A 22301-nucleotide genomic window follows, 5' to 3' on the forward strand; every position below is an offset into this window, starting at 1 on the left:
AGAAAAACCAGAAGGACATAGGGAGAGAGACTGACAACAACAGGTGAATGAAAGGATATTCTGGAGTAAAGAAACTGCCTAAACTTGATCATGCTGGAGAATGCAGGACAGTATCCAGTTGTCAAAATCCCGTATCCTAGACTAAAAGGGTGAATTTGGCAGTTTTAATTTATTCCTCAATAAATGAGTTTTTGTTGTTTTTTTTTTTTTAAATCCCACCATGGCTCCCAGGTTTCCACTTCATCAAAACTAAATTTCACGCTCAACTTTTAGGGGCTTTTTAATCTTGAATCCTCCTTATAAATTATCTGGCACCTTGGGTTTGATTTAGAATCGTTCCTTCCTCATTTCCTTAACATCCTACATTCGGGTTTCTCTGCCTTTTTGCAAAGGTGTGCCTCTCACAGACAACACCCTCCTGTCTTCCACCTTTGCAAAATCACACCTAGGACAGGAAGAGTGGCACGTCCTCCTCTACAATGCTGGCCTCGCCAAACTCAGTTTCTTGCAGGCTGCTACACCACTCAGGACCGACCCCCGTCTCAAGCGTTTCCCTAGGTGTCTGCTGGTGTTATTCTGATCGCAGGGTTCTTATCAACACAAGCGCAGGATGCACCCATCCCTCAAATAACAGGCTCTCCATGCAATGCACCCACGAGGAAGAATGACCACTGAGCTCCAGGGGGAGGAAAGATCTGAGCTGCATCTTAAGGGGTGGGTCTGGAAGGACTCATGAGGCACCATCAGGACCAAGGGCAGTGAAGATCAGCCGAAAGTGCCAGATTCCCAAAGATGCAAGATGCCTCCGCACCGTCTGGTATTGCAGTACTCGCTTACCTTGCTCACCGACACAGCCTGTATCATCAGGAGCAGAATGACAGGCAGCAGGAGTACCAAGACGGGTACAGCTACTGCGATGCTGTGCATACACAAGCTAAGAAGAACAGACAAACTGTTCTCTCCTGGCCCCGCCCAACGACCGACAGCCCTCATTAGCCCCGCCCTGGCTGGCCCCGCCCACCCACTTTTGCCTCCCTGGACTGGACAATTAATCCAGCACACCCAAGAGAAACCTCACCCCACCATGCTGGCCTCCCACTTGACCCTTTTCAACCTTCATTACCCCACTTCTTGGCCTCCCTAGATTCTTAACTCCATAGTCCATCCTACCACGCCCATCTCCCTGACCCCACTCGCCTTCAATCTGTCCTTCATAGGTCCTCCCAAGTAGCTTCTCCCTTTAGCCCTGCCCACAACATCAGCCCTCCCTCGGTTAACCCCACCTCTTGGCTGTCCTGCCCCTTGGCTGTCCGTCCCTCCCCACAACCCATTCTCTTCCCAGTGTGGGCCCTTGGGACTGGGTGGATACGCCATGGCTGAGTCCAGCGACAAGGGCATGTGTCTTGTACGAATGAGAAAAAGCACACTGGTAGCCAGAAGAACAACCAGATAAAGGCACAGGGACACCAGCAGCAGCACGAATACGCGGAAATTTCTTTGACCTACACAATTGTTTACCCACAGGCAGTGGTGGTCAAAGTCCTAGGGGAGAGAAGGCAGACCTTGAGGGTCTATTGGCTTAGCCCAATACCCCCAAATCTTGAGGCCCCCCCTCAACCCAGCCCCTAGACCTCCTGCTCTTGGCCCTGCACGTGAGCTCCCATCTCCAGGGTGAAACCAGCACGTCCATGGATAGAGCACAGTTAGGACGCCATGGCTCATCAGGTCATTTGTCATGAGTGAGGTCTCTAGAGACAAGACCTGCCTGGTGTCACTTTGAGCAGGATACAGAAAAGCTGTGAAGCTGTATTTTTTCAGATACTGGGTAAGGATGAGAAGAATTTCTAGCCCAGCCAGCCTTCTGTACTTGGAAACCCGTGCAAGGTGTGCACATGAGAGAAGAGCACTCGGAACCCAGGAAACCCTCAATTGGACACCCAGAGGTGGACAGGCAACAATACCCAGAACAGGGCAGCAGCCGGCCTAAAGTTATGGGTATCTAGTATCAGCAAGCTAGTGGGACAGTCACTGCCTTTCCTCCCCTTGACTCCACCAGGCTCAGCACAGATGGTGCCCTTTGCATGTCAGCACCTGTGCAAGCAAGGCCAGCGTCTCAGGACAAGTGCAGAACTGGAGGCAATAACATATATAAGTGACCAAGAGTGGCTGAGAGCCACTTGTAGCAGTGTGGGAAGATGATCTCATACCCACCCCTGGACCACATATGATGTGAGGTTCCTGGTCCTGGCCAGGTGTCCTGGGATGGGTTGGTGAGTGGACAGGAAGGAGGAGTACTTACCTCCACACAGATATTACAGAAGGGACAGTGGTGGGTCCGGGGTGGACGATGGAAAGAACACTTTGAGCACCACTGCAGGCGAAAGGCCGTGTTGTTCACTCGTGCTATGTATTGAATGTTGGGGTCCTCTTCTAAGGAGCCTGGCAGGGGAAGAGATTTGGGCAGTGGCAGGAGGCCCTTCCACCACTCTACTGCTTGGGGCCGCCCCATGGCATCATTGGGCAACAAGAAGGGTGGGGAGGAGGAGGGCAGGGGAATCCCGGTCCCTGTTGAGCAAGCTGACCACTCAGATGGGCGGCAGTCAGAGAGAAAGGGCTGTCCAGCCACAGGAGCTCTATACAGAGCTCTCCCCTTTTGGAATAGTGATCAGTGCTTGAAGTCGTGTGTAAAATGGGAAGGAGGAGGAGTGAACTGCGTGGTTTGGAAGGGCCTGCTGGCCTCTCTTGCCAGCCTGCCCAGTCCTTGCTTCGAAAGCAGCTGGAACACCTCCAGGATTCTGTTTTTTCGCACTTCAGTGGCTTGGGAAATGAAGTGCCAGGGCCCAAGTAATGATGACATGGAGGGAAGGGCTCCTGAGGCCACGGGGGCGGGGGGTGGGGTTGAGGGGGGTTAGCATGTTTGAAATCACCCCTATAGGCATCAGCCCTTGGGATACCACCTCCTTCTCCAGGGGTCTGAGGCCTTACCTTTGTGCAAAATGCCTGGGTCTGACCCGTTGAGGAAAATGAGGCTGCAGAAGGACAGTATAAAGAATAGGCCCGAAACCACGGCAAATTCCCACTGCCCATTCTGAGCCAACCACCGGCACCTGAAACCAGAGCCAGACTCAGTCCTAGTCTGGGGAAACCCAGAGCTCCCCACAAGGCCTAGTTCACCTGAGGTAGGACTCACTCGCCTTAAGGACTGATCTAAATATCCAGGTTAGAGACAGACCATGGAGACTCCACAAAATGTCACCAGCATTAGCAGTCTCTCATAGTTCCCTAAATGCGTCAGGCACTCCAGACCTCTGTGCTTTCACATTGGGTTCCCTCTAACTCTATATCCTCCTTCCCCTGCTGACCCTCTCTCCACTTCCCTCCCTGCCTCTGTACTGTCCTTGTCTATTTTCTCTTCTGTGTCTAAGACACTGACACCTTCCATGGGAGACTCACGGAAAGGCGAAGAAGATGCCACTTATTGTAATAAGAAGCATTGCATTAAAAGCTGGAAACAGGCTTGGTTTCAGCCATGAGGATTCGATCGGAGGTTCATTTGGGGGCGTGATACTCTGTGAAGAGGCCATGGCTAGACCACCAAGTCTCACAGACTGAAGCCACCAACGAACTCTTCTGGGTTGGCACCCAGACTGCCATGACAACAGAAGTGACATCACAGAGGTTCTGGAATGGGGGCTCTGGCTGCTTCCAGTGACTTGTGAGATCAACCTTTCCCATCCCCCACATACGCACATGTTGTAGACTGGGACATCCTGCTCTTATGATGGTAGCTTTGTTGGAGCTTGTGATGATATGATGTGGTTTGTCCCAAAGGTTCAAAGGCTGGAGGGTTGGTAATCAGTGATGAGGTGGTAGAACCTGAAAGAGGTGGGCCTAGTGGGAGGTAACTCAGTCACTCTGCAAGATGCCCTCTCAAGGGAGTAATGGACTTCTCATGGGCCCCCATTTGCTCCTGTAAGAGGGAGTTGTTATCAAAAGAGCCAGATTGGTCCCTCCCTGTTTTCTGACACACAATCTGGTGAACACCCTCACCAGAGATCACTTGCAGGAGCTGCCAAATCTTGGATACTGAGTTAAATAAAACTTATCTCCTTATAAATTATCTGTTCTCGGGTATTTTGTTAGAGCAACAGAAATCAGGCTAATACAGAGGCCATAAATTATGTGAAGATGGCATGGGGAGAAGTTTGGTGATGGTCATCCCCCTTTCAGGCCCAGTGCTAATTGGAGTCAACAGTCCTCATTGCTCATCCTAGCTCCACTTCTTCCTTTTTGTTGTAACAGAGCTCCAGTTTGGGGAAGGAGGTAGAAATCTACCAATTAAATATCTTCCCAGTTTACTCACTTCCATGGTGGGATTTATGATGTAATTCTCTCTCAAAAATAAAATGAGCTGGGGATGTGACTCAATGGTTAAACAATCCTAGGTTCAATCCCTGATGATGATGATAATAACAATACTAAGAATAATTTGTACATATTTATGGCATATAACATAATTTGAAAAATGTTACATTGAAGAACGTCTGAGTCAAGCTTTTTAACATATACATTACTTCATATTCTTATTTGTGGTGAGGACCCTTAAAATCTACTCTTTGAGTCATTTTTAGTGTAGATAACATTATCAACTGTACTCATTCTGTTGTATGTTATTATTAACTGTAGTCATTATATTGCACAATAGATCCCTTAAACTCATCCCTCTCATCTAAGTGTAATTTGTTCTCCTGGGACCAGCATCTTCCCCCTCCACAGCCCAGCCACTCCTGGGCCCCTGGCAGTCACCATTCTGTTCTCTGTTTCTATGAGTTCAACTTTTATAGATTCCACATGTAGGTGAGATCATGTGATTGTTGCCCTGTGCGTGGCTATTTCCCCCAATAAAACGTCCTTTGGCCTCATTCATTTGTCATAAAGGACAGAATTTCCTTATATTTTTTTTAAAGACTAAAGAGTATCCCCTTATATTTCTAAACCACATTTTCTGTATCCATTCATGCACCGATTGGCTGGACCATACGGTAGTTTTTTGTTTTTTGTTTTTGTTTTTTTTGGTGCTGGGGATTGAACCCAGGGCCTTGTCCATGCAAGGCAAGCACTCTCCCAACTGAGCTCTATTTTTAAGTTTTAAAGAAACTTCCCATACTAATTTCCATAATGACTGTACTAATTTACATTCCCCCAAACATAGTACAAGAATTCTAGTTTCTCCACATCCTAACCAGTACTTAAAGTCTTTTGTCTTTCTTTTTCTTTTATTTATGATGGGGGTTGAACCCAGGGGGACTTTAACACTGATAGCCATCTGGAGACCTTTTCACTTTTTATTTTGAGATCAGGTCTCACTGAGTTGCTGAGGTTTACCTTGAATTTATAATCCTCCTGCCTCAGCCTCCTGAGTTCCTGAGATTAAGGCATGTGCCACTGGTTCTTTTTTCTTTTTGATAATAACCATTCTAATAGGTGCGAGAGGGTATCCCATTATGATTTTAATTGCATTTCTCTAGTGATTAGTAATGTTGAATATTTTTTTTTCAGATTTCTCTTTGTCAGATGGGTTTCTACTGAGAATGAAGTGATGTTTGGGTCACAGTCTACCACCAAGTTTTATGTCAATTTCTGTTGTAGCAGAAGAAGAAGGGATGACATGCATTGGGTCATGGAAAAAGGTTAGCAGTGGTACTAGAATCACAACTACCAGGTCTATTGAGCTTTGGAGCAGACCATGCTAGCCTTAGGGTTTCTCTTTTTGTTTTGTATTTTTCATTAGATATATATGACAGCACCATGCATTTTAATTCATTGTACACAACTGCAGCACAAATTTACATTTCTATGGTTGTACCTGATGTAGCATTCACACCATATGTGCATTCATACATGTACCTAGGGTAATGATGTCCATCTCATTCCACCATCTTTCCTACCCCCATGCCCCCTCATCACCTCTGCCTCCCCTTTGCCCCATCAAAGTTCCTCCATTTTTCCTTATCAGAGAGAACATTCAGCCTTTGGATTTTTGGGATTGGCTTACTTGATTTAGCATGATATTCTCTAACTCCATTCATTACCTGTCGTAATTTTATTCTCTTTTAATGCTGAGTTATATTCCATTAGGTATATATACCACAGTTTCTCTATCCATTCATCTATTGACGGGCATCCAGGCTGTTTCCACAGTTTAGCAATTGTGAATTGAGCTGCTATAAATATTGATGTGACTGTGTCCCTGTAATATGCTGATTTTAAGTCATTTAGGTATAGACCTAAGAGAGGGATAGCTGGGTCAAATGGTGGTTCTATTCCAAGTTTTCTAAGGAATCTCCATACTACTTTCCAGATTGGGTGGCACCAATTTGCAGTCCCACCAGCAGTGTATGAGTGTACCTTTTCCCCTTCTACATCAGCATATATCGTGGTCTGTCTTCAGCACACAGGGCACTTTGTGGCACAACCACTGTTCTATGTGGTTTACATGAATTAACCCACAATTCCTTGTTTTACAGATAGGGAAATTGAGTGACCAGGTGCTAAGTGCTACCCAAAGTCTCCCTGCTGGACAGTTGTAGAGCTGTGATTTGGACTTATGAGGTCTGGCTCCAGAGTCCTTGCCACCAACCACCAAGCAAGTGACTCCAGGAGGAGTTGCAGTCAGGGGGCTGAGTAGAAAGGGAATGAAGTTGGAGCATGGGATCCGTGCCTGAGATGGGTGCTGCCAATAATGGAAAGGAGCGCTGATTGGTGAATCCCAGAGGGCAGACCACATTTAGGTCCCTTGAGAATAGTGATCCTGGACATGGAGGTAACCATTGTGAAAAGAGCAACCATTCTCCAGAACAGAAACCTACTCTCCAAGTACAAGGATTTCACCAGAGCCTTGTCCCTCAAGAGGGAAGGCATTTCTCCTACTCCAGGCTCTTATCTCCTGCAAGGTGCTAGTGGTGGTGGAAAAGTAGGAAACACCAGTGAAAGTCACACCCCAGCAATACAGGCTCACTCAACACCATGATCTAATCATAGACCACAGAATCCTTCCTTCCTCTCTACTGTGCCACTATACCAAAAAGCCTCCACACAACTTTAGAGAATTAGAGACGAAAGAGTTGAAGACACAAATTCTTTCTGGGCAAGAAATGAAAATAAGCACATTATAGGAATCTGAAAGTTTCTGGCCTCTTTGGCAACAGAAAACAGTAAACATGACTGAACTTCTAGACAGATGAGCACAAAATCTCACCAAATAAATGGCCTATTTACCTCAGTTCCTATTATTCAGTACACTGTCTAGCTTTCAATCAAAAATCATTATAAGGTATACATGCTAAAAAGCAAGAAGAAAGGACATAAAGCAAGCATTCGAATGAGACCCTCAAATGATGAGGCTGTGGGAATTATTAGACAGGGATTTGAAACAACTATGATTGAGATCCTAAGGGTTATAGAGGGTTAGAGCTGAACAAGAATATTCAAGAAAAGATACATAATGTAAGCTGATGATGGAAATGGTAAACAAGAAAAAAAAAGGAAAGACTGGAGATAAAATGACTAAGATGAATGCTTAACACCTTTGATGGGCTCACTAGTACCCTGTACATGACTGGGGAGAATATTAGTGAACTTGCAGATAGGTCAGAAGAAATTTCTCAGGCAAAATTGCAAAGAGAAAAGAAAAATTGAAACAGAAAATTTAAGAACAACGGGGCAATTGCAAAAGATAAACACACGTGCAGTTGGAATAGGAGGAGGAGAAGCAAAATAGAAGAGAGTTGAGGAAAGACTTCGAGTAATAATGACAGAAAACTTTTATGAAGTAATAGATACAGGGAGTTCTGAGAACATCAAACAAGGCAAATACCCAAAATCTACACCTACCATCTTTCAAATTGCTGTAAATCAAAGCCAAAGAGATGGTATTTAAAGAAATCAGCTTACTCATACAGGAGCCAAGATAAGAATCTTAGTGGACTTCTCCTAAAATGTGCTAGAGAAAGAGAGTTGAGTGAAATTTTGAAGTGTTGAAGGAAAACCCACCAGCCTATAATCCTCTACCCAGTGTATCATGGTTTGATATTGTGTGTCCTCCAAAAGCTCATGTGGGAGACATGCCTTCAATATACATTTTAAATTGTTTTTCTGGACACAGTTTTGTTCCTGTATCTTCTTAAGAGATATCCTTGAGAAAAAGTTTTTTGAAAAATCTAGTCTCAGCCAGTCATTGCAGGACATGTCTCCTCATTCCCACTATGCAAAAGGTTGAGGCAGGAAGATGGCAAATTTGATGCCAGCTTGGGCAACTCAGGTGGACCCTGTCTAAAATCAAGGGGGATTGGCTGGGTATGGTGCTCGTTAGTAGAGCACTTGCCTAGCATGTGAAAGCCCCTATTTCAATCCCCTGTACCAAAAAATGGGGTCCTTAAAGAGGCTAATATCAAGGCAAAAAGGATGCAATGATCATTTCTTTTTACTTTTTATTAAGTTGCTAAGGCTAGCCTTCAACTTGTGATAGTCTTGTCTCAGCCTCCTGAATTAGGCATGTGCCACTGTCCAGGCCCAGAACTTTTTAAAATAAAATCAACCCCACAGCATTGTCATCTGATAATATCAAAAAGGTAACAAAAACTATATGAAAAAAATGTTTCCCCCAAATATATGTATATATATATATATTTAGTTGTAGTTGGACCCAATGTCTTTATTTATTTTTATGTGGTACTGAGGATCAAACCCAGTGCCTCACATGTGTGATTCGGGTGCTCTACCACTGAGCTACAGTCCCAGCCTTTCAGTTATCATTTCTAGTTGGAGGCACTTTGTGACAGAATAATATTATCTCTTTTTCTGGGTGGGGGGGTACTGGGGATTGAACTCATGACACTTGACCACTGAGCCCATATCCCCAGACCTATTTGGTATTTTATTTTAGAGACAGGGTCTCACTGAGTTGCTTAGCACCTTGATTTTACTGAGGCTGGCTTTGAATCTGAGATCCTCCTGTCTTAGCCTCCCAAGCTGCAGGGATTACAGGCAGGCGCCACTGTACCCAGCCCAATATTATCTTCTTTTAGTATGATCCAACCCAGTTGTTTTCTTGACTGTTTTAAAATAAATCTGTTCTCATCATCTGATACAATGCTCATGTACTCATCAAAACCAATGATACAGCTCTTATCATTATATTCATTTGCTCATAGAACCACCCCTGAAATTGGCACCTATTTTGCAAGCATCTGAAGAAGAGGGTGATGGGCTGCACCATTGCCTTCTGTGCTTTTGGCCCGACCATACCCGTGGTGGAATCTCTGACAGACCACTCTCACTGCATGCTACTACCTCAGAAAGCCACTTGTGAATAAATATATTTCTGCAGAATCTCTTAACGACGGCTACATAAAAATCTATAACAAATTATTATATTTTATATTATAATTTATTTAATTCTCTGTAGTAATTCTAAGCTTTACATGTTACCTTTACACTGTGGTGACCTTCCTTCTATCTAACAAACATCTTTGTGTACCGAACCACTTGTTTCTTTAAAGGATTTGGGAGATCCCTGTGCTGTGGATCAAACCCAGAGCCTCACATGAGCTAGGCAATTGCTCCATCACTGAATGACACCATTGGACCAGAATGGAGAGATTTTACTGGGAAATTTTATTCAAGCTCTGATAGTACCTAATGAAATGTTGCTTTTTGACAAAATAATGGGTTTCTAGAAAATGATTATTTGTACCCACCAGATACACTTATGATGCAAGCCATCTGATTTACAGATTTACTCTGGGGTTGTTGATAAGAAAATACATTGCTTTTTTTTCCCCCAAGTAAAAAATTGCAATCTATTTATTTATTTTTATTAGTAAAATTTTACATAATACTGGGATTCATTATACCATATCCTTGCATGCACATAATTTGATCAGTCTCATGTTCCAGCTAACATATTCTTTTTTTTTTTTTTTTTTTTTTTTTGGTACTGGGAATTGAACCCAGGGGTGCTTAGCCACTGAGCAACATCCCCAGCATGTTTTTTGTATTTTATTTAGAGATAGAGTCTCACTGAGTTTCTTAATGCCTCACTAAGTTGCTAAGGCTGGCTTTGAACCCACAGTTCTCCTGCCTCATCCTCCAAAGCCACTGGGATCATAGGTGCCACCACACCTGTCTAACATATTCTTTTGGAGTGAGGGGAGGTCGTATCTTGAACTTTTCTTTTGTTTTAAATGCTGGGAATTGAACCCAGGGCCTCATGCAAGCAACCAATTTATCACTGAGGTACATCCCCAGCCCTGGAGCATTATTTTTAATAGGTCTATCTTTTGGACACGACCTAATGGCTGGGTATCATGAGAAATCCAGTATTTTATGTGTCTGGAACTTTAAGTATATTTTCACTCAAAATTCCTGTAGGACAGGAGTTTTGCAGAGTACTGAACTGGCTCTGGTCATATTCAACAAGATGAGACAACCAGCAAATATGGGAAAGACCTAAGATTGAAATTCAGATTTATAGTACACCAGGATTCAATATCTGGGTTATGTGGCTTCTCTGCAAGAGGAAGAAGAAAGTTTTTTTTTTTTTCTTTTTAATACCAAGTATTTTGAGCCAGGTGTAGTGGCACGTGCCTGTAATCCTAGCAGAGCCGGGGAGACTGAGACAGGAGAACGAGAGTTCAAAGCCAGCCTCAGCAAAAGCAAGGCACTAAACAACTCAGTGAGATCCTGTCTCTAAATAAAAACACAAAATAGGGCTGGGGATGTGGCTCAGTGGTTGAATGCCCTTGGGTTCAATCCCCGGTACTAAAAAATAAATAAATATTTTATTGTATGTTGCTGCCAGTGTATATAAAATAATTACCATTGTGAAATAGAAATTCATGAAAATTCAGAGAGGTAGATGTTAAGGATTGACAAAAGTAGAAGATTGTATTTTGGTACATGTGTTACAGGGAAATTTTTTGTACAGGCTTCAAATTAAGCTCTCTTGAATATTCACTGGTTCTTGAGCAGTGGGTTTGGGAAACCTCAGAAAGATGACTACAAAAAGGAATAGACTTTCTGGGGTCTGAAGGAACTTGTACATGAAGATACTCCAGTCAGTAGGGGATCATGGTGAGCATTCTGCAGACAAAATTTTTTCAAGTCAGCAACTGCCTGGGAAACCTTCATGTGGTTGAGTCTGGCCTCCAGCCAGAGCTGCTGAACCACCTTCTTCAGAGTGTCAACGCTGGAGGAACAAGACATGGTGCATTCGAGGGCCAGGTGACTCTTCTGTCAGAGAGTCCACAGGTCACCGTCAGCTGGGCCAGATGACTGGGCAGCGTGCAGCAGAGAAGATTCTTTTTTTGAGGGGGTCTGTGGATTGAACTCAGGGCACTTGACCGCAGAGTCACATTCCCAGCCCTTTTTTGTATTTTCTTTAGACACAGGGTCTCACGAGTTGCTTAGCACCTCGCCATTGCTGAGGCTGGCTTTCAACTCACGATCCTCCTGTCTCAGACTCCCGAGCCACTGGGATTACTGGCTGTGCACCACTGCGATTGGCTAGAAAAGAGATTCTTATAGAAAAAGAGATAAATAATTGCCAGGAATTAACGGCTGATTCTTTTTTTTTTTTTAAATTGTTCTATTCTACATGACAGTAGAATGCATTCTGACACAACATGTATCAATAGAGTTTTACTTCTCATTCACCTGGTTAAGGGCTGATTCTTTATCTGAAAACCCAGAAAGAGAAGCATGTCTCTTGGGAGCATGCAAGCAGTCATTCCAGTGTAGCTGAAGTCTGGGAAAGCCCAAGACTAACTTCATGGAGACCCCATACTTCTGACACAGAAGGCAAAAGATAACCCAGTATCTTTGATAAGGGCCTAAGAGTAAATGGGAAGTCTCAACTGGTTCTAAGGATGAGTCACTGTCTATGGGGACACATTCCCCACTGAGCTAACAGAAGGAAACTCAGTTCCTTGTATCTAAATAGCATGTTTTAGGTTTCCATTTTCTTGTGAATTCAATGAACAAATATTTGTTCAGCTCCTATGTTAGCCTGGGAACTCCATGAAATACTTATTTTCTGTACCCCATTGTCCAGGTTCTTGTAGCTGTCTGGCCAGCTACATGAGGACTGTGATGGTCACTTTTTTCTTCTTCTGAAACTACACCCTTATATTTCCTACTTTACCAGTAACCGCCGCCCCCCCCACGCAGCCCATCTCTCTTTTAGTATCAATGTGAATGACATTTGTCTTTCTTCACAGTGCAATATCTAATTCCCCTCTTCTATTACCACCATATTCTTTTTTGAAATTTTTCTTATTGTGTGAAGGCTTTATTGGAACAATTCTTAGTATGTGTCTTCCATTGCAGCCTCCCATCTTGGGAGTTGAAGACCCTTCTTTTATCTCCTTTGGGTTAATTATTTCAAACAGGTAATTTAGACCATTGAAGTCCCAGGAATTTGAATCCTGGATCAGAAGGGATGCTGGAGGTGGGGCTAATGGCAATTCTAGGGACAGATTATTCATGAACCTGTGGATTTGTGCCAGCTCCCTGGAACTGCCTTGATTCTGCAATCTGCCACAATCCAGATAACTGCCTTAATTCTATGAACTCCTGATACCCTTCCAGGTATTTCTCTATTTGCTTTGTATAACTAGAGTTGGTCCCTGTTCTATGCAAATCACAGCTGGAACTGATGCAGTAAAGCTTCCATTCATTCAACTGAATATGCAATAAATTTTATTGAACACCTATCCTGCCCCAGTCAGTCTCAGTGTCTGCCAAAGTGATTATCCAAACTGATTTGTGGTAATATGTCCAAGGAAAAGATTGGAATTCAGTTTGTTGATCAGCTTTGTGTCACTGACAAAATACTTAAGATATACAACTAGAAAAGAGAAAATATTTATATTTGGGTTATAGTTTCAGAGGTTTCATTCTATGATTAGCTGATTCTGTTGCTTTTAGGCCTATAGTGAGGCAGAACATCACTGAGGGAGCATGTGGTAGACCAAAGCTATTGACCTCGTGGTGCCTAGGAAGCAAAGCAGAATTTGCTTTTATAACAAAGCCTCTCACTCAAAACCCAGTAAACTCTGAACCATAAATGAATGAATGCATTGTTGAAGTCCGAGTCCTTGTGATTTAATCTGTTCTCAAAGACCCCCATCTTTGAACACTGCTGCATTGGGGACCAACTCTTCAACACTTGAGCTTTATGGGTCATCTAAGAATACCCAGAATTAGCAGAATTAAACCCTAAGCTGATATTTCTTTTTTTAAAAAAAATGTTTATTTCTTTGTTTTAGGTGGACACAATATCTTCATTTTACACTTATGTGATGCTGAAGATGGAACCCAGTGCCTTCTGCATGCTAGGTGAGCACTTTACCACTGAGCCACAACCCCAGCCCTCTAAGCTGATATTTCTTGAGAAACATCCCCACATTTCTATGTCAAGCTAGTTACTAGAAATCTTCAACAGCTGCAAATCATCAAAGAGAGACATTTCTCCCCTGCCAGATAACTTAAATTACCCTTTGATAGAGGCTATAACTAGGCAATTTATACCAAATAGAGTAGGAGGAAACCCAGGTTATTGGCCAAGGTATTTCAAGCCAAGTGAGTCTTATAGCATCTCTCAACTATTATCAGTAATGTGAGTAATGACAGATTAGCTATAAAGATACTTTGCAAACACAGAGGAGCCTGGCAATTGAAGTTCTAGAAATGGATAGTTTTCTTTGATATTCAGAAGTTGTCAGACTACCTGGTTTTTGTTTGAAACTTACTAAGAATTCATTACATATAGGATATTCCTAATTCCTCAAAATTCCCCAGCAACCGCCTGCAAATCCCAGCCAGTTTCTTTCTTTCTTTTTTAAAGAGAGAGAGAGAGAGAGAGAGAGAGAGAGAGAGAGAGAGAGAATTTTTTGATATTTATTTTATAGTTTTTTTTTGAGCGGACACAACATCTTTAATTTGCATGTGGTGCTGAGGATCGAACCCAGGGCACCGAGCATGCCAGGTGAGCACCCTACCACTTGAGCCACATCCACAGCCCCTCTTTCTTTCTTTCTTTTTTTTTAGTTGTTGATGGAGACAATATTTTTGTTTATGAATTTATTTTTTAATGTGGTGCTGAGGATCAAATCCAGTGCCTCACACGGGTGAGGCAAGCGCTCTACGACTGAGCTTCAGCCCCAGGCCCCCACCCAGTTTCTTAAACAAAAATTCTTGCTATGGTCTGAATGTTTGTATTCCTACTTCCAACCCCCAAATTCATATGTTGAATTTCTAAGCCTCCAAGGGGATGGCATCAGGAAGTGGGACCTATGGGAGATGATGAAGTCATGAGGGCAGAGCCCTATATTCCTGTATACAGTGCATGCCTATTGCCAGAGATTACTATCTTTAAAAATGGGATAGTGTTCTTCAAAATAAGCCAAGGGGTCTTATCTGCCCCTTTCAGTAAGTGAGGACACAGCAGGAAGTTATTTATGAATCAGGAAAGCTGGTACCATGACGTTACATTTTCCAGTCCCCAGAACTGTGAGGAATAAATTTGTTATTTTTTATTTTAGCATCCCAGGAATACTAAGGTAGTTCATAAACAAATAAGTAGACTCTTTGCTCTGAGAATGATGAAACAGAACCCATGTGGGGAACAAACTCTTATCTAGTTATGTTTGTTTATACTAAACAAAATAGTAGGGGAGATATAGGTATTCACTGTTTTAAGTGTAACCAGAAATGGTGGTGGTTGTTTTTTTTTTTTTTTTCCCTTGGTTGTTTGGACACCATGGATTGAGCCCAAGGGCACTTAATCATTGAGTATATCATACATCCCCAGCCTTTTTTTTTTATTTTTCATTTTGAGACAGGGCCTTGCTAAATTGCTGAGGTGGCTTTGAACTTGTTATCTTCCTGTCTCAGCCTACTGAACTGCTGGGATTACTGGTATGCACCATCATACCCAATCCCAGGATTGTTTGAAATGTGTGTTAAGTCACATAGACAAAGAAAGTACTGTCATGAAGGAAGAAGGGACTTATACTACTGATCCCTACAAAGAGAAGGCACTGCAGGCTGTGAATGGGGAGCACACAGGAAATACCAGGTCAGTCAGAAAACAAGGTCAGAGCCTTTATTGTGGTTTTTAAGGGAAGGACTGGGTAAAGGAGCATAAGTTTTGAATTGTTTGGTTTGGCTAACTCCAACAGGCTGCAGCATTTAGGAATGTCTCTTGCAATCTGGTACCTGGCCCTGGGGCAATTAGGTAAAGGGAACATTAAGAGCTTGCTAAAAGAAGAGGTTAGAAGTATAGCCCCCACCCCCAGTGGTTGGTATGCATATAAGAGGTGTGCCTTAGGCAGTTTTTTACTGTCTTTAGGAAATGGATAACCCCAAAGAAGCAGTCCCTTATTTAAAAACTACAACAATAACAACAAAAAGCAGAATATAAAGGTATGATTAATACATTCACAGACAGTCCTACTTGTTTTGGCACTTTTCATCTTTTTTACTAACTCTTTAAGTGTCCATCTCCCTTTCTAGGTCTGTGAACAATGAGCACGGGGTCACATCTTACTCTTGTCACTGGTGGGTATTCAGCATATGCCTCTAAATTAATGAGCCAGTGTGTGTGTTTAGGCAAAATTGAGGGTAGGTATAGTCAGCCAAAAGAAAACAAGCAATCAAATAATAAAAACTGTGAGTCAGGTAGGCAAGAGAGTCAGCTTCTGTCCTGCTGCCCACTTTGGCTCTTCAGATACCACTGGGGCAAAAAGAAAGCCTCCCCCCACCCCTTTTGCAGCCTTCCCCCCATACCTGTATTCTCTCCAAAACTGCAAGAAAGGGAGTAGGTACGAATGAATAGGGAGACAGCCAGAGCTATCTTCTCAGTATTCCTTCCCCAAACCCCAAACCTGCACTCCTTTCTCGGCCCTTTCCCCATTTGCTTGGTCCTATGAAATTCTAGCTTGGTCTCTGTGTTTTCTTTAGACAAAAGAGACAAGCTTGAGGACAGGCAAGCAGTGGGAGTCACTGTGTTAAAATCTTGACAGGCTCTTGGCTCATGTCCTTGTAAAATGAGGGAAATACATAAACTCAGGGAAAACTGAGCTTACAATTGTGCAGCTCCACCCTGTCTCCACCTCAGTCCTGTCCCTGACTATGGCCCTTCTACAAATGTTGGACCTCCAACTCCAGGAGGGGCTTCTCACTCTTGAGACAGATGGCATTCTCCCTTAAATGTGTATCTGCTTTCTAAATAAACCTTTGTCTCTGCCTTTGCCAGACTCATGCTGAAATACTTTGCTGCCCTTCTTGGAAGAGATCTCTTCTCCATGACAGTCAGTTACTGAATTAGGCATGGTCCTGGCCACCCGCCTCCCATAGATGGCATGCCAATCACTGAACCTGTCATAGGAGAAGATATTTCTCTGAAGAATGGTCTGAGAAGTTTCCAGAGAAAGGGAGAACTTGACTCAGGGCCAGCAGGGTTCTTGAAGACATGACAGAAAAGAATTTTACCATGCACCAGTCAAAGGCAGAGACAGAGGTTTATTTGTGAAGTAGATACATATTCAAGAAAGAATGGGGGCTTATCTTAAGAGAGAGACCCCTTTGGGGAAAAGCAGGCTATCTCCAGAGAGACAGACAGCAACCTGTTGGTATGGGGTGTTAGTATTTGCAGAGGGAGGATAGGTAGGGGCTGGTCTAGAGGTGGAGGAAGGGTAGAGCTACACAATTTTACACCCTCCTTTGCACATTGCCCTCAAAGTTGCAAGTGTTGGAGGGAGCCTTTCACATTTAGCGGTTTATGGCACTGCTTTTGACACTTAGTATGTCTCTCTGTCTTCCCAAATTACTTTCTCAAAATGACCAGTTTTGCAAACGAGAAAAGGTTTATTTAGGAGGCACCCAAGCCAGAAGACAGATCAAGTCTCAGATCTCTCCCCCATAAGGTTTAGGGATATTTATGATAACGAAGCAGGGAGGTCGAAGGTACGGGGAGAGGTGATTGGAAGTAAGGAAAATTGAAGTAATCAGTGGTCTTTACACGTGGAATCAAATTTCATTGTCTTCATAGGACACATATTCAGAATGTGTTGTTGGTGGGGACAAAAGGACAGTGCAAGTAATAAATAATGGGTCAGATCAGAAAGATGGAGGCTGGTTTGAAAGGAAAAGTAATAAAATGTTAATACCTCTAGAGCACTTCCCCTTTTCCACCTGTTGCCAAGGTTACCAGCCTCCAGGGATTATTCCTCCCTGCAGGGAGTTGTAGGGGCTGTTAATGAATGCCTCCTAGGCTGCTCCCTTCTTGCCAGGACCCCTGATCCACTTCCTTCTGGCCCTTGGATCACTCCATCTTTTAGGTCAAGTAAGCAGGTTGTGAGGAAGTGAAGGCATGAGAACAAAGGAATTCTAAAGTGTGTAAAAGGGGCAGGACACCCCCACTTCCTCAGACAACCAGCTCCTCTGCCCCAGGGGTCCTAGCCTTGCCTCATCCTCAGCCACTTGCAGGCCTTCTTGGGTGGGGCCCTCAGGGCAGAGCAGGACAGGGCTGAGCCAGAGGCAGCAGGAGCACTATGGGCACAGTGCAGGGTTGGAGAGGGGTTCAAACTGGCCGCCTTTTCAGTAGACAGCCCTGTGCTGAACTTCACTGCCAGCTCTAAGTTTGCCTCGAGAGTGGGGCCCTGTGGTCACTGTCCAAGCCCTTCCCCTGCTGGAATGGCCCTGGAAGCAGGAATGAGAGTGGTCCCCTGGGAACCAGAGAAAGCCATCAGGCTGATGCCACCAGGTTATCTTGGGCAAACTCTTCCCTCTGCAGGACCTAAGAGCCCCATCTGCAAAACTGGGGGTGGCAGACAGCTGGATGAGGTAGCCCTGAGTCCCTACCCTCCCTAAAGACTTAAGAGTCTGTGACCCTCAGTGTGATATCTATGATTACCTTGAGGACTCCAAGTTTTAGCAAAGGGAAGACAGATTCTCCTGTGGCACATTAGTTGGCGGCAGAGCTGGGTGACTAGGTTGAGTCTCATCCTATATGCCCTGACTTCCCAAGAGGCCCATGAGGAAAGGTCTGGAGATGCTAGGCTCTCCATCCCAGGTTCTGAGAAACTGATGTGACTCCATTTTTGAGAAATCAGCTTCTACCTCGAGGCCTGTCCAGAGGGAGGGGGCATGACTCTTGTCCTTGGAAAAACCCACAGAAGGTTCTTAGGCACATACCCACCCTGCTGAGTTGTTTAACAAAAGGGATCTGTGGTGCTAGGTGACCCTGACTCAGTTAAGCTAGATGAGGACCCATAGCAACCCCCTAGCAACCACCAATCAGCAGGAGACAGGAAAAATATCTGAAATGTCAGGTGACCTCCCAGTAGTTTCCGTGATGTATAACATGATTAGGCAACCCTGCAGTTTGGCATAGAGACTCTTGCAACCCTTCCGGGCCTAAAGCAATCAGTTCAAATATATCCACCATTTGAATTCACCCACTACCCTTACCCAACTTGTTCTGGCCAGTGAATGTGCTCATCAATGTTAAGAATTGTTGTTTGATTTTCCCGCGGTATAAAATGATTTTCTGTGTGATGTTGTGATGCATAGTGTATCCCCCCAAAACCTATAAATTCTCACTAACTAAGGGTTGGGACTCACTACTCAGGACCGCTGTATTGTAAACCGTTGAGAGTCCAGGCGCGAGCTTTCAATAAAGACTCTTGTGTAATTGCATCAGATTCGGCTCCTGGAGGTCTATTGGGGTCCCACGAATCTGGCATTACGGTTCTAGGAGCTTGTGGGCACCTGGTAGCCCTGCAGGCGTGGGGGCCATTTCTTGGCTCTGGCCCAGGGATGGCAGAGTTTCCTGGGTAGGTGGACAGTGGGCCCCATAACTGGTCCCCTATAACACCCCTTGCCTTATCCATGGGCCAAGGATAGGGTGGGGCATGTCTGAGAATCAAGGGCACATTCAGCAGAAATGAGAAGGGGGCAAAAAGGGAAGGGGGTGCAGCCCAGTTGGGTCCTCTCAACTTGGCAAGGAGTCACAAGACTGGCCCAAGGCTTAGGGTAGAGGGTATGGTGGAGGACATCAAAGGAAGGAATGTTCTATGTCCCACTTAATGCTCAAGAAGCAATGAGCCTGATCCAAGGGTCTTTCTTAAGGAAATCCTAGGAATCCTAGGCTGGGGGCAGGGGGCGGACACACCTAAAATCTTCATCCCAGAGCAGGAAGTCTTTGCCTTTGGAAAGGCCATGTCCTCTTTTGAGAATCTGAGGGAAATTACGTCCTTTTCTAGTGGGGAAACTGAGGACCAGATTGTCAAGGAGATGTGTCACATCTAGCTTAGGACTTAAAAGGCCCTTGCCTGAGACTGAGTGAGGCCCTGTATACCTGAAGGCAGGGAGCCAATGAGTGCAGACCTGAACCAGGCAGGATGGCAGGGGGATAGGCAGGATGGCAGGGGGACAGCCAGCGGGGCTGGAGGAGGCAGCATGAACTCCTCAGAGACTGGGGCCTGGCCTTCTGGGCCCCGCTTGGAGCTGGACTCCCTCCAGCACTCCCCCACCCAGGCAGTTCCATGATGCACATCCAGGCCTTGGCCCAGGCTCCTGGACCACCTCTCTCCTCCCTCACTCAGATCCAGTTTATTGGGAGGGCTGTCCTTTGGGAATGAGCTTGGGAGCCTCTGGCTTCCCCACTCGGCCTTTCCCCCTGTTGGTCAGCAGGGTTGAGCCATCCCTACTGCACACACAGGTTCACAGGCACTAAAACCTGGGCACAGGGACTCCTCCCCTCTTTCTCTGCCATGTGCCCATGAACTTGGGCTTCCCAGACAGAGGAAGTGAGCAGGAATAAGATTTGAGAAAAGCCTTAAGCCCCAAAAGGACTTGAGCCCAGGGAGATAGATATTGGGACAGGGAAAGGGGATGAGAAGTGTTGGAGTTCAAGCCAGGGCAGGCTGGTGGGGCTGGGCCTGGGCTTCCCAGGAGAGGTTGAGGAGGAAAGGAAGAGGGAAGAGCAGTCTTGTCGTGGGACTTTGTGGTCTGGAGACTTGGAGACACATCCTGCATCATAGGTCACCCACCTCCTAAAGTTGGTCAGAAAGGATAAGGGGCTGGGCGAACACACCCCCGAGGATGAGCTCATACCAAACATGTGCATACTCTCTCTCTCTCTCTCTCTCTCACACACACACACACACACACACACACACACCCTAGGGACATGCATCTGACCCCTTGGGTGACATCCTTTTGCCTCCACCTTTATCACACAAGATGGTTTCACACAGATACAAGTATGGAAAGAAGCAGTATAGTTTGTCTGTCCTGATGGTTCATGTGGCAAGATGATATGGGGTCCTTGATACAAATTCAGAGAGCCCCACAACCACTAATAGTACTCTGGAAATTCTGACATGGTTGGGTCGCCCAACTAGTGGAGAAAATAACCATAAATCATTCCAGCTGCATCCATTGCTTGCCTGCTGTGCACTAGATGAAACACCTCACCTCCTCCTCCAACAACCTACTACGAAGGTGATATTATTCCCAGTCCCAAGATCTCACTCTGGAGACTAACAGACACACGGTTTGATGTGCCCCCTGCCCAACACTCTGGGGCCTGCAGACTCAAAATTCCTGAGTCTACCCCAGGGACAGGACCAGAACCAGCACCTGATGCACCCCAGGGGGAAGGGACCAGGGTGGGACACAGTTGCAGGAGAGATGCAGGATGAATGCCCCCACCCTCCCACATCTGGGGAGGAGGCGCCCAGGAAGGGGCTCCAGACTGACTCAGGCTGGCTCACCTCCCACTAGAGGGCTGGGCCAGATTTGGTTTTCAAATTCCTGGGCAGCTGGCACCCCCTGTAGTCAGACAGGGATGCTGCAGGACAGGGCTTGCTCTATCCCTAGTGCTAGCTGGGGGTTTTCTCTCCTCCCATCTCCAGCCCTTGCCAGGAAGCCAGCCAGGTCAGTCACTGTGATTATTACTGTTGCCACATTTTAAGGATGAGAGAAATGACAAGTGTCTTGCTCAAGGTCAATGAGCTAGACAATGTTGGTTCCCTAGCTTGGGTTTTCAGAGAGCAAGGATCTTTCCCTTCCAAGAGGGCTTTGCTCCAACCCCTCAGAGCCTCCCTACATCCCCAGGAAACACCGCTTCTCTAAACCTAGAACAAACAGACAGAGCAGCCATAGGAAGAAGTAAAAACTATTTACAAATGTACAACAGGAATGGAAGTCTTAGCACTCCCAATAGGGGAGTGATTGAGGGCTCAGCTACGAGAGGCCTCCACATGGAGGCTCAAAAGATGAAGTTCAGATGTCCTGGTATCCAGCAGTGTGAATGGGTGAGTGAGAGGCTCGAAGATGGGAGGCCAAGTCTTCTCTGTGGGCTTTTTGCTGCGGCATCGGGCTGATGGAAATCTAAACACATAAGTCAATACATGGGTGTTCTTTCTAGCTTCTACCCTGCAGTTCACAGTCATGGCTCTGGGCCCCAGGAGACAGGACAAAGGAGAGGGCTGGTACCCCAAGTAATGCAAGGGCACTTGGTGGGCACCATGGGTTATCTACCCTACTGCACTCCTAATGCTCCACTTCATATATTTCACATGGGATTTCAAGTACAAATTTCCATAAAAAAAAAAAAAATAAAGAGCCAGGCACAGTGGCACATGACTATAATTCTAGTGGCCTGGGAGGCTGAGGCAGGAGGATCACAAGTTCAAAGCCAACCTCAGCAAAAGTGAGGCACTAAGTAACTTAGTGAGAACCTTTCTCTAAATAAAATACAAAATAGGGCTGGGGATGTGGCTCAGGGGTCGAGTGCCCTGAGTTCAATCCCTGTCCCCCTCCCCCCCAAAAAAGAATCTCCTTTAAAACATAAATTACTAGTCTCAGTCCTCATTAATAACTGAGGAAACTGAGGCCTAGAAAGGTAAGGGACTGGCCAAGGCCAACTAGCAAATTAGTGGTGCAGTCTTTTCTCTTTGTCTATTCAGCAACACCTGGGAGTAGTCTGAAACCTGGAACCCGCACACTCAGGTTCATATTTCCGTTCCTTAAGCTCCATGTGCTTCAGCTTCAGGGCCAGCCCAACCTCAGGAGCCTCCCCCAACACATGTGTGACCCACAGACATCCTTCTCCCAATGCACACCCACTATTCCTCACCTCCTGTAAAGCTGCAGCCTCGCCACTCCCTGGGGGGCCCTGCCCATGTGTTGGAGATGTGGGCCCAGGGAGCTCTGTGGGACGGTGTTGA

The 22301-nt window shown here is 45.2% G+C and overlaps 1 protein-coding gene across 1 annotated transcript; it reads right to left on the minus strand.

Moving 5' to 3' along the window:
- Positions 1-765: 765 nt before the first annotated feature.
- LOC143640325 (palmitoyltransferase ZDHHC19-like) lies at positions 766-3584 on the minus strand. Its single transcript, XM_077108170.1, has 5 exons — positions 3454-3584; positions 2986-3107; positions 2300-2439; positions 1370-1542; positions 766-919 (listed from the first exon to the last, which is right to left on the minus strand). The coding sequence occupies exons 1-5, from the start codon at positions 3582-3584 to the stop codon at positions 766-768; spliced, it is 720 nt and encodes a 239-aa protein (XP_076964285.1).
- Between the last annotated feature and the right edge of the window lie 18717 nt (positions 3585-22301).

The sequence above is a fragment of the Callospermophilus lateralis genome, unplaced genomic scaffold (assembly GCF_048772815.1).
Source record: "Callospermophilus lateralis isolate mCalLat2 unplaced genomic scaffold, mCalLat2.hap1 Scaffold_181, whole genome shotgun sequence".
In the NCBI taxonomy this organism is placed as follows: Eukaryota; Metazoa; Chordata; class Mammalia; order Rodentia; family Sciuridae; genus Callospermophilus; species Callospermophilus lateralis.

Bases quoted from the DNA above. Each gene is read 5' to 3' on its own strand.
- LOC143640325 (XM_077108170.1), bottom strand. From the start codon at position 3,584: ATGGCCTCTTCACAGAGTATCACGCCCCCAAATGAACCTCCGATCGAA. The intron at 3,108-3,453 runs GTGAGTCTCCCA...CTCTGGTTTCAG, and splicing joins GGCATCTTCTTCGCCTTTCC to GTGCCGGTGGTTGGCTCAGA. The intron at 920-1,369 runs GTATCCACCCAG...GTGTATGCACAG, and splicing joins TCGCTGGACTCAGCCATGGC to CATCGCAGTAGCTGTACCCG.